Source organism: Mesoplodon bidens (assembly GCF_964165515.1).
Source record: "Mesoplodon bidens genome assembly, chromosome: 14".
NCBI classification, from domain to species: Eukaryota; Metazoa; Chordata; class Mammalia; order Artiodactyla; family Ziphiidae; genus Mesoplodon; species Mesoplodon bidens.
The window spans coordinates 2,118,420-2,133,512 of record NC_138170.1 but is presented as its reverse complement, the minus strand read 5'-3'; the positions used below and the strand labels follow the sequence as shown (position 1 = coordinate 2,133,512).

The 15,093-nt window shown below is 34.0% G+C and overlaps 1 protein-coding gene across 3 annotated transcripts in view; it reads left to right on the top strand.

Moving 5' to 3' along the window:
- GCFC2 (GC-rich sequence DNA-binding factor 2) overlaps positions 1–15,093 on the top strand; it is a 66,079-nt gene that overhangs the window by 33,370 nt on the left and 17,616 nt on the right. The window contains exons 6-11 of one of the 3 annotated variants that reach the window (XM_081253760.1): positions 5,709–5,895; positions 8,313–8,436; positions 9,434–9,515; positions 9,988–10,100; positions 10,882–11,081; positions 12,779–12,929. In XM_081253760.1, coding sequence (XP_081109886.1) covers positions 5,709–5,895; positions 8,313–8,436; positions 9,434–9,515; positions 9,988–10,100; positions 10,882–11,081; positions 12,779–12,929 — 857 coding nt within the window. Of the gene's footprint in view, positions 1–5,708; positions 5,896–8,312; positions 8,437–9,433; positions 9,516–9,987; positions 10,101–10,881; positions 11,082–12,778; positions 12,930–15,093 lie in introns of those variants that run through there. The other 2 variants (XM_081253762.1, XM_081253761.1) reach the window with 2 other exon arrangements.

The following is a 15,093-nucleotide window of genomic DNA, read 5'->3' as shown; positions in this document are numbered from 1 at the left end:
CATTTAAAGATGAATTAACACCCATCCTTCTCAAACCCTTCCAAAAAACTGAAGAGGCAATAACATTCCCAAACTCATTCTATGAGGTCAGCATTACCCTGATCCCGAAATCTCAGACAAAGATAGTACAAGAAAAGAAAGTTAATAAGCCAATATCCCTGATGAATATTGTTGTAAAAACGCTCAATAAAATACTAGCAAATGTAATTAACAGTACATTAAGAGGATTATACACATGACCAAGTGGGATTTATTCCTGGAATACAAGGATGATTCATAAGAAAATCAGTGTGGATAGTACATTAACAGAATAAAGGGCAAAAACCACATGATCATCTCAACTGATACAGAAGACACCATTGACAAAATTAAGCACACTTTCATCATAAAAACCCTCACCCAACTAGGAATAGGAAGAAATTACTTGAACATAATAAAGACCATATATGAGTAGCCCACAGCTAACATCATATTCAGTGGTGGAAAACCAAAAGCTTTCCCTGTAAGATCAGGAACAAGGCAAGGATGCCTATTCTTGTCCCTTCTATTCAAAGTATTAGGAGTCATAGCCAGAGAATTCACGCAAGAAAAGTAAATTGATAAATAAATAAATAAAAGACATCCAAATAGGAAAGGAAGAAGTAAAATTATCTCTGTTCACAGATGATATGATCTTTTATGTAGGAAAGCCTGAAGACTACACTTACACACACACACACACACACACACACACACCCTGTTAGAGCTAATAAATCTAGCAAATTGCAGAATGAAATATCAACACACAAAAATCAGTTGTTTCTATGCACTAACAATGAAAAGTCCAAAACTATATACTTAGAAAACACTCATTTACAATAGAATTAAAAAGAATAAAATTTAGGAATTAACTTAGTCAAGGAGGCAAAATATTTGTACATCAAAAATTATAAAACATTGCTGAAAGAAATTGAAGACATAAGTAAATGGAAAGACATCCCATGTTCATGGATTAGAAAACTTAATACTGTTAAAATGTCCATATTACCCAAAGCAATCTATAGATGCAGTGCATTCTCTATCAAAATCCCAAAGGCATTTTTTGCAGAAATAGGAAGAAATCCTGAAATTCATATGGAATCTCAAAGGACCCAAGAAAGAAAAAGCACTGGCAACAAAAGCAAAAAGAGACAAGGGGGACTACATCAAACTATACTGTTTCTGCCTAACAAAGGAAATCATCAACAGAGTGAAAAGGCAACCAACGGAATAGGAGAAAATATTTGTAAACCATATATATGATAAGTGGTTAATACCCAAACTATATAAGTAGCTCATGTAAGTCAACAACAGACTATCCAACTGAAAAATGGGCAAAGGACTGGAATAGACATTTTGCAAAGAAGACATACAAGTGGTGAACAAACCTGAAAAGATGCTCAACATCACTAATCAGAGCATTAACAAATCGTAACCACACTGAGCTATCACCTCAGAAATTGACTAGTACTGTCAAAGATAGAGAGAAAAGGGAACTCTTATACACTGTTGGTGGGAATGTAAAATGGTCAGCTGCTATGGAGAACAATTTCTGAAAAAGTTAAAAATACAATGACCATACGATCCAGCAATCCAACTTTTGGATATATAGCCAAAAGAATTCAAAAGAAAACAGTTCAAGAGATATTTGCACATTACAGCATTTATTTACAATAGCTCGGAGGTAGAAGCATCTTTAATGTCCATCAGCAGATGAATGGGTAAAGAAGATGTGGTATTTACACACAGTGGAGTATTTATTATCAGTGGTAAAAAAAAAGAAATCCTGTCATGCCACAACATGGATGAACCTTGAGGACTGAGTGAAATAAACCAGTTACAAAAAGATAAATACTGCATGACTCTACTTTTATGAGGTATCTAAAGTAGTCATACTCTTAGGAACTGAAAGTAGAATGGTGGTTGCCAAGGGTGGGGGGAGATGGGGAGTTGTTGATCAGTGGGTATAGAACTTCAGTTCTGCAAGATGAAAAAGTTCTAAAGATCTGTTATACATCAATGTGCATATCGTTAATACTACTCTAATATACTTTAATGGTTAAGTGTAAATTTTGTTGTTTTTGACTACAATAAAAAATAATAAGCATATTAGTAATATTTTGTTCATCGATACAGTTAGTATATCATGATTTATTTAAGTATTTCTCTGTTGGATGTTGACATTTTGATTTCTAAATTTGTCTTATTATAAATAATGCTACAGATGTTCATTATGAATGTTTTGTTCCTATAAGTCACTTAAACTGTTATTTTCTTTTTTTTATGAATGTATTTATTTATTTTTGTCTGTGTTGGGTCTTCATTGTGGTGCACGGGCTTCTCATTGTGGTGGCTTCTCTTGTTGCGGAACATGGACTCTAGGCACATAGGCTCAGTAGTCGTGGTGCACAGGCTTAGTTGCCCTGCAGCATGTGGGATCTTCCCGGACCAGGGCTCAAACTCGTGTCCCCTTCATTGGCAGGCGATTCTTAACCACTGCACCACCAGGGAAGTCCCAAAATGGTTATATTACTTCTTAAGATAAGTTTCTGGGGAAACTTAACTGCAGCAAAAGTTAGGCATATTTTTATGGTTGTTGATACAAATACATTTCTAAAGCACAGCTAACCACTCATTATCTATTGCGATTAATAGTTATCTCTTAAAAAGTATTAATCTCACGTTTATAAATGCTATTTTTTGTTAAAAATAAGGCAAACCCCGTAATAGGTTGTCTTGTTTTAAATATTTATATATTTTCTGTTTTACTATTTAGGATCTAGTGTGCATCTTTAGATATATGAAAGAATAAGTATGACAGTAAAAGTCTAATTAGTCCTTACAACATTTAATACAAGGAGAGAGCTTGGTTCTCCTGCCACCAAAGCAAGTATTCTTAAAGAACATTTTCATTGCTTTTTTTTTTTTTTATACCTGGGAATTTTTTTCTGGTACCTTGGAATAGGTTCAGAATTTTCTCCCCTGTATCTTTTGTATAAATCAGGTTTACAGTAGCTTCATTCCTTGATCACATTGCAACTAAAATATGTTGGTCATGGTTTATTTAAATGATTTGATGCAGAAAAGGACCTTTTGTAATATTTTATTGTGAAATATATGAAAATTTTAGATGTGCCATTTTTTAGATTTCAGGTTATCTCTGTTTTCTAGGAGGTTGGCAAACTGCCAGCCTACAGCCCGTTTTTGTATATAAGGTTTTATTGAAACATAGTCATGCTTGTGCAGTGTATTGTCTATAGCTGCTTTTGTGCTACAACATAAAATTGAGGAGTTACAACAGCAACCATCGAGCTTCCAAAGCCTAAAATGTTTACTGTCTGTCCCTTTACCAAAAAGGTTTGCCAGCCTCTGTTCTAGGTCATTGTTTTTCAGTAGTGATGTTAAATGATGAGATTATTTTTATTAAAGATGATTTTTTGTAATGTTTTCACTATCATTTCATCTCCTTCTGATACAGAGCTAGAATTATAGATAGTTGCATCTAGAATCACATATAACTCAGAATCTTTTTTTTTTTTGAGATTGTGTTTGAGTTGTCTTGCATGAGTAATAGAACAGAAAAAAGTAGCAGACCACTGATACAGATTAGCATTTCACTTTCTCCAGATAAATGTTATTTTTAACTTTAGTGTACTTTATTCTTTTTATTAACCGGGTTCTTTATTTTAAAAGAAAATATATTTTATAGTTTAAAGACAGAAAATTCAAACAGTACAAAAGCTGATACAGAGAAAAGGAAGTCATCTTCCCCAGAGAAAACCATTTCTACCAGTTTCCTATGTTTCCTTACAGAAGTAATATATATGTATGTCTGTATAAGCACATATGTACTTATATATTGCCCCATTTTTAATACAAAATTGAAGCACACTTATATACCCTGTTCCATACCTTGTTTTTCCATATATGTACTTACACATTTACTGCTGTAACCAGTAATACTACACTTAAAGCATTTTGTTAATAATGCTGGCTGGGCTTCCCTGGTGGCGCAGTGGTTGAGAGTCCGCCTGCCGATGCAGGGGATGCGGGTTCGTGCCCCGGTCTGGGAGGATCCCACATGCCGCGGAGCGGCTGGGCCCATGAGCCGTGGCCGCTGAGCCTGCGCGTCCAGAGCCTGTGCTCCGCAACGGGAGAGGCCACAACAGTGAGAGGCCCGTGTACCACAAAAAAAAAAAATAATAATAATAATAATAATAATAATAATGCTTGCTGTACATTATTATCTTGATTTATTTCTTAACTGCCTCTATTTTTTATATAAAGCAAGGAAAGATTTTCAGAGACAAATGCAGTAGTCATTGTTCAAGGGAAACTTGAGAAGAGGACATTTGGCCTAAGCAAGTGCTTGCTAATGAGTTTTCATTTTAGAGGAGGTTAGCAGAAGTTTAATTTTTTTAATTGTTTGATTCAAGTCCAAATACTATGAATTTGTTATTTCATTTAGTTAATTCTCTAATTCTAATGTGCTCAGAGTGTCAAATATTAGTGTAAAACACATTCTGGATTTTTTGTGTGTTTCTTATTTCTCCATTGGCATGTATATGTAAGGGGTAAGTGAATTTTAAAAGATAAGCAGATGTTGAATTGTATTTGAGAGTCTTTTTATGTTACATCAGTTGATACATGTGATATTCACAAGAGCTGAAAGAAACTGGGCTTTCTGAACATCAACAGAGCAGTATAGGGGCTACAGCAACAACAGAGGGAATGAAGTGCACCTCACGGAACATCAAATTCTAATGACAGGGCTTCCCTGGTGGCGCAGTGGTTGAGAGTCTGCCTGCCGATGCAGGGGACATGGGTTCGTGCCCCGGTCTGGGAAGATCCCACATGCCACGGAGCGGCTGTGCCCGTGAGCCGTGGCCGCTGAGCCTGCGCGTCCGGAGCCTGTGCTCTGCAATGGGAGAGGCCACAACAGTGAGAGGCCCGTGTACCGCAAAAAAAAAAAAAAAAAAAAAAATTCTAATGACAAAACAGAAACCATTATGAGTCACAAAACAGATAAATTATTACCAAAATAATTTATAAATTATAAAGTTTAATATTAAATTTTAATGTTAATTTAATATTTAATTTTATTAATATTAAATATTTATTGATATTTAATATTAATATTTAAATATTATTAAAATGTTGGTTTTAAATATTAAATTTAATATTAAATATTTTAATACTTTAATGATTATAAATTATAATATTTATAATATTATAAATTACTAAATCATAACATGCTCATATGGTTTTAATACCAGCTCAGATACCCATATTGCAAGGAAGACCACAGATTGATTTAACAGTAACTCCACATGGACTCCTGTGTTTCAAATATAAAACCACTGATTATTGCAGGAACTCACCTTGTTTATAAAATCTGATCAATCCACACTTACTAACTTCTCCTCTAAGACTAACTTATGATTAGCTCCAGCACCTAAAAATCTTTAAGTGTCCTTTCCTACCTTTCCCTTTGAAACCTCTTTTATCCTGGTGTTTTCCTTTGCTCTACAAGTCTTATAAACCCAGGTTTATATGATTGTCAGTTTCCTTGGTGGTCTTTGTAAGGTAGATTTGAAAAAATTTTTCATTAGACTGCTACTTACTATAATAGAAATAAAAGTTTGTAATATAAAACGATTTTTATTTATTTTTATTTTATATTTATTTAGATTAACATTACTACAGGATACTCACCGCTCACACCTGAGGGAATATGAAAAATACATAGAAGATGTCAAGAGCTCAAAGAGTACCATCCAGAACCTAGAGAATTCATCAAATCAAGTTCTAAATTTTAAATTCTATAAAAGCATGAAAGTTTATGTGGAGAATTTAATTGACTGTCTTAATGAAAAGGTACATGTCTATAAATATGTAATCATTTTCTTTTTATGGAGAAATTCTCTTACAGTGTGATTTTTTTAAAAGTCTAAATCCCATAAATAAATATTTCATCTAGGACTCTTCCTACATATTTTTGACATACTGGAGTATTAAGTATTCCCTCGATGTTGGACAGTTAGGTGTTTTTTGTAATCATTTTGCAACTTATAAATAGCAGTATAAATTTTTTAAATTCCATCTGTTTAAGAAAAGTTCCTAGAAAGTAAATTATTAAGTGAAAGGGTCTAAATATTTTTAAGGCTTATGGAACATTGCTAAATTATCCTCCAGAAAGGTTGTATCAGTTTCTAGTTTACTACATTAAAAAATGGTTTTTGGTTTTACATATTTATTTTGATCTCAAACAAACCTTTGTTTTGTTAATGTAGTTTTTCTTCTTTTGAATTATTTGTGTCCTTTGCCCTGCTATCTTCTTGGTTTATATGGAGGTTTTTTGTGGGGGTTTTTTCCTTTTTTCTTTTTCCAGTATATGGTGAACAGTTCTTTATTGCTTAAAAATTTTAGTGCTTTATCCTATTTGATGTAGGTAAGCATTCCAGTTTGCCCTGTCTTTTGATTTTGTTTGCAATGTTTTTTTTCACATTAGATGTGTTTTTTTGTTTTTAATTTTTTTTATTGAAATATAGTTGATTTACAACGTGTTAGTTTCTGGTGTACGGCAAAGTGATTCAGTTATGTATATGTATGTTCTTTTTCATATTCTTTTCCATTATGGTTTATTACAGGATATTGAATATAGTTCCCCATGATGAACAGTAGGACCTGGTTATTTTATATATAGTAGTTTGTATCCACTAATCCCAAACTCCTAATTTATCCCTCCCCCACCCCCTTTCTCTGGTATTGTTTTTTGTGTCTGTGACACAGAAGTATGTTTTCTGTGTCTGTTTCTGTTTTGTAAATAAGTTCATTTGTATCATATTTTAGATTCTGCATATAAGTGATATCATATGGTATTTGTCTTTCTCTTCCTGACTTATTTCATTTACTGTGATAATCTCTAGGTCCATCCATGTTGCTGCAAATGGCATTATTTCATTCTTTTTTATGGCTGAGTAGTATTCCATTTGTGTGTGTGTGTGTGTGTGTGTATGTGCATGCGTGCGTGTGTACACCACATCTTCCTTATCCATTCATCTGTCAGTGGACCTTTAGGTTGTTTCCCTGTCTTGGCTATTGTAAATAATGCTGCTGTGAACATTGGTGTGCATGTATCTTTTCGAATTAGAGTTTTCTCCAGATACGTACCCAGGAGTGGGATTGCAAGATCATGCGGCAACTCTATTTTTAGTTTTTTAAGGAACCCCCATACTGTTTTCCATAACGGCTGCACCAGTTTACATTCCCACCAACAGTGTAGCAGGGTTCCCTTTTCTCCACACCCTCTCCAGCATTTGTTATATGTAGACTTTTAGATGTTGATCATTGTGACCAGTGTGAGGTGATAGATACCTCATTGTAGTTTTGATTTGCGTTTCTCTAGTAATTAGCAATGACATCAGATGTTTTGAAATTTTTGTGTTAATCAGATTTATGAATCATTCTTTTCCATTATAATTTTTGTTTTTGTTTTATACGTACTAAGTCCTTACACTGGGGTCTTAAGTTGTCCTTTTTTTAAAGTAGACTAATCATTTTAAAAATACACTTTCTGCATTACTTTTAATTTACTTTTAAAATATTACCAAATAATTGTATTTTCTCCCCTATTATTTTAAGTTGACTACCTTTAATATCACTTGGTCATTACTTTTCTGAAATATCTATTACAGTGTAACTTTCTTCATTCATCCTTGAAGAATTACACTGTCAAAGGCTTGAATCCATAGCATTAGCTATGGAACATCATTGGAGTGGGTGGGATTGTTGCCCAAGAAATATAAAAATGCCAGTTTCAACTAATCACTCAATTCTGCTTGACAGCTTTCTTACTTGTCTGGTTAGGTCTCTTCAGTTCTCTATTTTTTTCAAATTTTACCAGTTTCCTCAAGTGTTCCCTACAGTCTGCCCCACCTCAGCCTGTGAAAAATAGCTGCAGTCATCATTTCCTCCTCCTCTTTTAGCTCAAAAAAGAATCCTTCTTCTTATCTATCTACTTTTACCATGTTCCTGACTCCAGCCCATTAGGTTTTATTATTTATGATATTTATAGCTGTTTTAATACAGTAAGTTGATTTTCTAGTTTTATTAGTATTAAAAGTATTGGAAGCTAGGTCTGTTCCTCACAGTGTTCTTTTAACTGAAATGAGATGGTATAAAAAATGTTTCTGTATATGAGAATTGAGCATGTAATGTGCTTATATATAAATATTATATTTTATAATTCATTAATGATGACCCACAAAATGTTACTTATATATGTATTTCAGATTATCAACATCCAAGAAATAGAATCAGCCATGCATGCACTCCTTGTAAAACAAGCCATGATCTTTATGAAACGCAGGCAAGATGAATTAAAACATGAATCAGCGTATTTACAAGAGTTATCACGTTAGTGTTTTTCATGTTCAATGTGATTTTTTTATTCATTAAGCTAAATTATCAGCTAAAAGATAACAATATTTTTATTCCTGTATAAAAAATGTTTTTTGAGTATTTTCCCACTAACCTTTCAATTACCCCCTTCCAAAAATCCCAGACCATTTAAGCTAGGGCTTCAAAATGTCTTAAATGCAGTCTAAAACTAAAACATGAAAATTATAACTTCTAATCATTTAGTATTTGAAACAAAATATTTATAGGACCATTTAATGACTGCTTGGAGATGACTTGAAATAAATATATAGACTGTGTCAGAAATATAACTCTATAAATTTTCCATAGCCCGTCCACAGATTGTTTGTGGAGGTTAAAGAAATTCTGGTGGGTTCACTATAGAATCATCTGTAAGATCTCATTATATTAATAAAAGATTTGGATGCTTCCCTTTAGTTGTCACACTGGTTTTGTACTTTCAGAGATGTCTTCCATTGATTAAGGTGCTGTCAGGGTATAGTGAAAGAAATGGGCCATAGCATCAAGTAGATGATAAAAGCAAAATCAGAATGACTCAAATACATGACATTCAGTTGGTCATAAATTACAGTACATGCTAAAATAGGAAATAATATGAATGACATATTGGTAATGCAAATGTTTCTAGCATTTGATTATAGGGACAGAAAAAAAACTGGTGAAAACTGATGAAAAAGAATACTAGGGAAAGAAACTTTCTATTAAATTTTGTTACTGTTCTCAAGTGCTGAACTATATTCACCAGACAAGGTACATTTTCGTAGACTAGCAAGCTCAATGACTGTTAATATTGCGATAGGGAGTTAACATTGCAATTTCATTGCATGATGAAATATGCAATTTAAGCATATTCTATGTGTGTGTTTATATATACAGATATGTATATATACCTAAGATATAACTTGTTTTCAAAGTGTTTCACTGTATTTCTTTTGAGAATTTGCAGTATGAAATCAATTTTATTCATTAACAGGCAAAGCTGAGACGTCAACAAATAGAAGCTTGGCTATAGATGAAAAAACTCAATGGATTTTAGAAGAGATTGAATCTCGAAGGTAACTATATAAAGACTTAAAGCATCATTGAGCAAGTATTTTTTCTACTTAAATAAAATTAACCATATAGTATAAATAACCATAACCTTAGCATATTAATTTGTGAGAATGATGTAAAACCAAAATTTATGGTTTAAAGATGCACTGGTATATTTGGATCAGTCAGAAGGAATGGGTAAAATGGCATTTATCAGCCTGGGAATGGCTCATACCTAGAAGCCGGTCCTAATTACATTGTTACCTGCTCTTCCAAATCTGGGTAGGCTATGGGAATGTCTTACAGGAAAAAAGAGGGAGAACCAGTTCAGATTAATGAAGCTAAAATGTCAAAAATATTAATATAAAATTGCATGCAAATGTGATGGTTTATTTCTGGGTATTTTAAGTAAATGATGACTTTTTGTTTTAAAGCATTTCTTTTCAACAGGAGCTATTTGTTTTTTATTTATTTTTGGTTTATTGCAAAATATAGGGCACAAAGAAGACAAGCAAGGGTTCTTTCTGGGAATTGTACTCATCAGGAAGGAACATCTAGTGATGATGAACTATCTCCAGCAGACATGATGGACTTCCAAAAAAGCCAAGGTCAGTTATCAAGTTTCTAATGTGTCTTGAAGTATTGAAATGCTGGAAAATGCTTTGCTGTGATTGCCCTTAATTATTTAAGCTATGTAAAACAGTTGGTAAAATTCAGGAAAAGAGGAATACATTTTTTTTCCAAATAAGACTTGTCCTTTCCTCTGAAAAAATGGATAAAATGGAGGAGCATGATGAGTATTCCTGAGTTTTCTCCATCAACCTTTTTCATCTCCTGTTATAAAAGGAACCATGAACATTTTTGGCTTCATTTCTCTACTGCATACTTTCTATATTATAATTTTTAATTTAAAATAATTGAATATAGTAAAGCCCAGTTTTAGCATTATAAGAAGGTAAAATATGTGTAGTTGAGTGTGGGCTTTACAGTCAACCAGATGAGTTCAAAGAAGGGATCTAGTCTGTGTGATCATTGGCAGATTCCTTGACTTCACTATATCTGATATTGTTGTTTGTTTGCTTGTTCTTTGTCTGTAAATAGGTAGGCTAGAAACACCTACCTTATAGGGAACATAGTTATGATGATGAAGTGAGGTAATGTATTTATAGTGTTTTGGCATATAGCAGGGGCTCAATAAACGGCAGACTTTATTAGTGTCAATTGTTACTAAAGTGTTTTTTTAATAAAACCTAATTTATATGTTAACGTCAAAGGATAGTTTTCAGCTCAGTTGATTACATAAATTATATGTAACTATGTTTATAGGAAGCAAACTTCAAGATCACAAACTTAAAATGCATAATATACAGAGACTCATTTTCTTCACAGGTGACATTTTACAGGATCATAAGAAGATTTTTGAAGATGTACACGATGATTTTTGTAATATCCAGAATATTTTATTGAAATTTCAACAGTGGCGAGAAAAGTTTCCTGATTCTTATTATGAAGCTTTCATTAGTTTATGCATTCCGAAGCTTTTAAATCCCCTAATACGATTTCAGTTGATTGATTGGAATCCTCTTAAGGTACATAAGCTTATCATGTGAAAAAAATAATCCTGATCACATTTAGTTACTTAAATCCTCTAGTTATCAGGTTAACTATAAAGTACCATTCCTTTAGAGTTGGAATTGATAATTTGTGCTTTGGAGTAATAGTCTGCACTCATCTTTTCTTGGTTCTCATTCTGTTTTTAAGGCTGAGTGACACTTAACATCAGTAAAGGAAACACTTTTTCTTTTAAATCTTCTTCTATGATAAGTTGAAGATCACTCAAAAAAGTAAAGATAGTATTAGACCTTAAGAGTTTTACAGTCTGTTTGAGTGAAATTCAAAATAGGTACCAAGAGTTCTGAAGTTGGAGATGACATAATGGGAATACTTGGCTAGGAAAGCTACAATGAAGATGAGGAATTTAAATGACGATTTGAAGGATATATAGAATTTAAACAGGAAGACAGAGGAAGGAAAAGGTATTTTATAAAGGTACATAGGGAGAAATATTCGTTTAGTAGACTGCATAGATCCTAAATTAAGAGATATGAACTTGTTTTGATAGATAATGGGAGGCGTACATGATGAAGGTAATGTTTTAGGAAGCCCTGAGCAACAGGCTAACTTGGAGGCTAGGGAGAAAGAGTTGAAGGTATATACTGAAAGGCTATTGCTGTAGCCCAAGTGCAGGGTGAAGAATTCCTCACGTGGGTTGATAGTGACAAAGGGAAGAGAAAGAAAGTGTTGATTACAAGGGAAGAGAAAGTGTTGATTACAAGTGTTGTTATGAAGTAAGAATCAGTAAAATACTGAGAATAACCCTAACACCAACACATCAGAAAGATGACCCCAAGGTTTGGAGTCTGAGTTATTAGTACAATGGTAGTTCAATTCATAAAAATGGTGACTTTTCAGAGAGGGGAACGGTTTTGATGGAAGTTCTACTTTATAGACAATGAAATGATGATGGGACATCCATGTGGATATGCCTGTTAAGCAAACAGAAATGAGAAAATGAAGAAAGACCTGAAAATAAAGATTTAACAAAGTAAAGGATGGATCCTTGTCGTTTATCTTCCTCTGCTCTAGTCATGCATGCCTTCAGGCTCTGTGTTAGGGCCATGCAGTGTTCATAATTTAGGAGCCAAGCTTATCCCTGAGAAAGTGGTAGATAGTTGGTCGGAAAGCAGCCTAGTTGTTAACCACTCCAGCTGAACTGAGTACTCTGTTACATCCAGCAAAGATCTGTTCATTCAGTTATTCAACAAATAATAATTGGCCATCTGCTGTTTGTTGAATAATAAGCTAAACCACATGCAAAGTATACATTTGTGCCAGTGAAACTCGAGAGAGCCAGAAGTGAATTTTGCGTGAGATAAGTGTATTTTTATAAACAAATTCCGTGGCTGTTTTAACTGCTGTTGTTATAAATGCATATTTTGCTCCTAACAGTACCTGCCATGTAGTAGGCTCTGAACACACAGTGGACATTTCTGGATATGAATGAATGCATGAAACGCAGTGTTCCGTCCTACTGCCTAGACATCATGTCTTAGTCATGTCATCCTGCCTAGCCTTGGTGGTCTAGTACTGTATACATTGGGTTAAAATATGGAATTATTCTCCTTTGATCATTAGAGAAGCTCTGGTAATTACTGAAAAGTTAACTATTTAAAAATAAACTAATGTTTAAGAATTTATTTATAACTTAGATAATTTTATTTATAAGTTTGATTCCATAGGTTTAAAACAGATGCCATGGTTCACATCTATAGAAGAATTTATAGATAGCAGTATGGAAGATTCAAAGAAGGAAAATCGTTCTGATAAGAAAATCTTATCTACTGTCATCAGCAAAACAATTATTCCTCGACTTACAGGTACTGTTTTGTAATCTTGATAAAATTAAATTGTTCTTTGGCAAAGTGTAAGATCATTAATTTCTGTTACAGTCACAAATTTTTTTAGACGTTTTTGAACACAACAACTGTAATATGCAGTAAAAAGCAACAGATGTTATAAGTTAAGCTGATTAAAAAATGCTTGTTTGTGCAAGTGATTGGCTATCAAACTCCTGATACTTTTGGATCTTTAGTATTTGTGACATTAGCATTACTTTTATTTTTATTTTTTTAATTTATTTATTTTATTTTAGGCTGCGTTGGGTCTTCATTGCTGCATGCAGGCTTTTCTCTAATTGGCAGCAAGCGGCCTCTAGAGTGCAGGCTCAGTAGTTGTGGCGCACGGGCTTAGTTGCTCTGCAGCATGTGGGATCTTCCCGGACCAGGGCTCAAACCCATGTCCCCTGCATTGGCAGGTGCATTCTTAACCACTGCACCACCAGGGAAGCCCTAGCATTACTTTCATTAGTTACTTTTTTATAAGTCATTTATTAGGGGCACACTTTCATCTCCTACATGTATTTCTTTCTTTCCCTTAACTTCTCCCCTTACGTTTCTTTTTTTTTTAAATTTTTATTGGAGTATGGTTGATGTACAATGTTGTGTTAGTTTCAGATGTACAGCAAAGTGAATCAGTTATACATATCCACTCTCTTTTTGGATTCTTTTCCCATATAGGCCATTACAGAGTATTGAGTAGAGTTCCCTGTGCTATACAGCAGGTTCTTATTAGTTATCAATTTTATATATAGTAGTATGTACATGTCAATCCCAATCTCTTGATTTACCCCTCCCCCCATCCCCTGGTAACCATAGGTTTGTTTTCCATATCCATGATTCTACTTCTATTTTGTAAATAAATTCATTTGTACCCTTATTTTTAAATTCCACATATAAGCGATAACATGTGATATTTGTCTTTGTCTGACTTACTTCACCCAGTATGGCAATCTCTAGGTCCATCCATATTGCTGCAAATGGCATTATTTGTTCTTTTTTATGGCTGAGTGATATTCCATTGTATATATGTACCACATCTTCTTTATACATTCCTCTGTTGATGGACATTTAAGTTGCTTCCATGTCCTGGCTGTTGTAAACAGTGCTGTAGTGAACATTGGGGTGCGTGTATCATTTTGAATTATGGTTTTCTCCAGGTATTTGCCCAGGAGTGAGATTGCTGGGTCATATGGTAGTTCTGTTTTTAGTTTTTTAAGGGACCTCCATAACTGTTCTCCATAGTGGCTGTACCAATTCACATCCCCATCAACAGTGTAGGAGGGTTCCCTTTTCTCCACACCCCCTCCAGCACTACTGTTTGTGGACTTTCTGATGATTGCCATCCTGACCGGTGTGAGGTTATACCTCATTGTAGTTTTGATTTGCATTTCTCTAATAATTAGTGATGTTGAGCAGCTTTTCATGTGCTTTTTGGCCATCTGTATGTCTTCTTCAGAGAAATGCCTATGCAGGTCTTCTGCCCATTTTTTGATTGGGTTATTTGTTTTTTTGCTATTGAGCTGCATGAACTGTTTGTGTATTTTGGAGATTAATCCCTTGTTGGTTCCTTCATTTGTGAATATTTTCTCCCATTCTGAGGCTTGTCTCTTTGTTTTGTTTATGGTTTCCTTTGCTGTACAAAAGATTTCAAGTTTAGGGAATTCCCTGGCAGTCCAGTAGTTAGAACTCCGTGTTCTCACTTCTGATGTCCTGGGTTTGATCCCTGGTTGGGGAACTAAAATCCCACAAGCCATGTGGCATGGCCCAAAAAAAGATTTTAAGTTCAATTAGATCCCATTTGTTTATTTTTGTTTTTATTTTCACTGGGAGGTGGATCAAAAAAGATCTTGCTGCAATTTATGTTAGTGTTCTGCCTATATTTTCCTCTAAGAGTGTTATAGTGGCTGGCCTTACATTTAGGTCTTTAATCCATTTTGAGTTTATTTTTGTGTATGGTGTGTTTCTTCTTTCTTTAAAAAACATTACTACATTTCCCTCACATCTGCCACCAGCACTCAGAAACCCTTGGGCATTGATTTTTGTGCTTCAGTCTGAAGACTTGTTTTATCTGAAATTGTATTTGATAAGGATCTGTTCCACCATGTCACTGAGAATGGATTCTGACAGCAAAGTCTGTAGAACT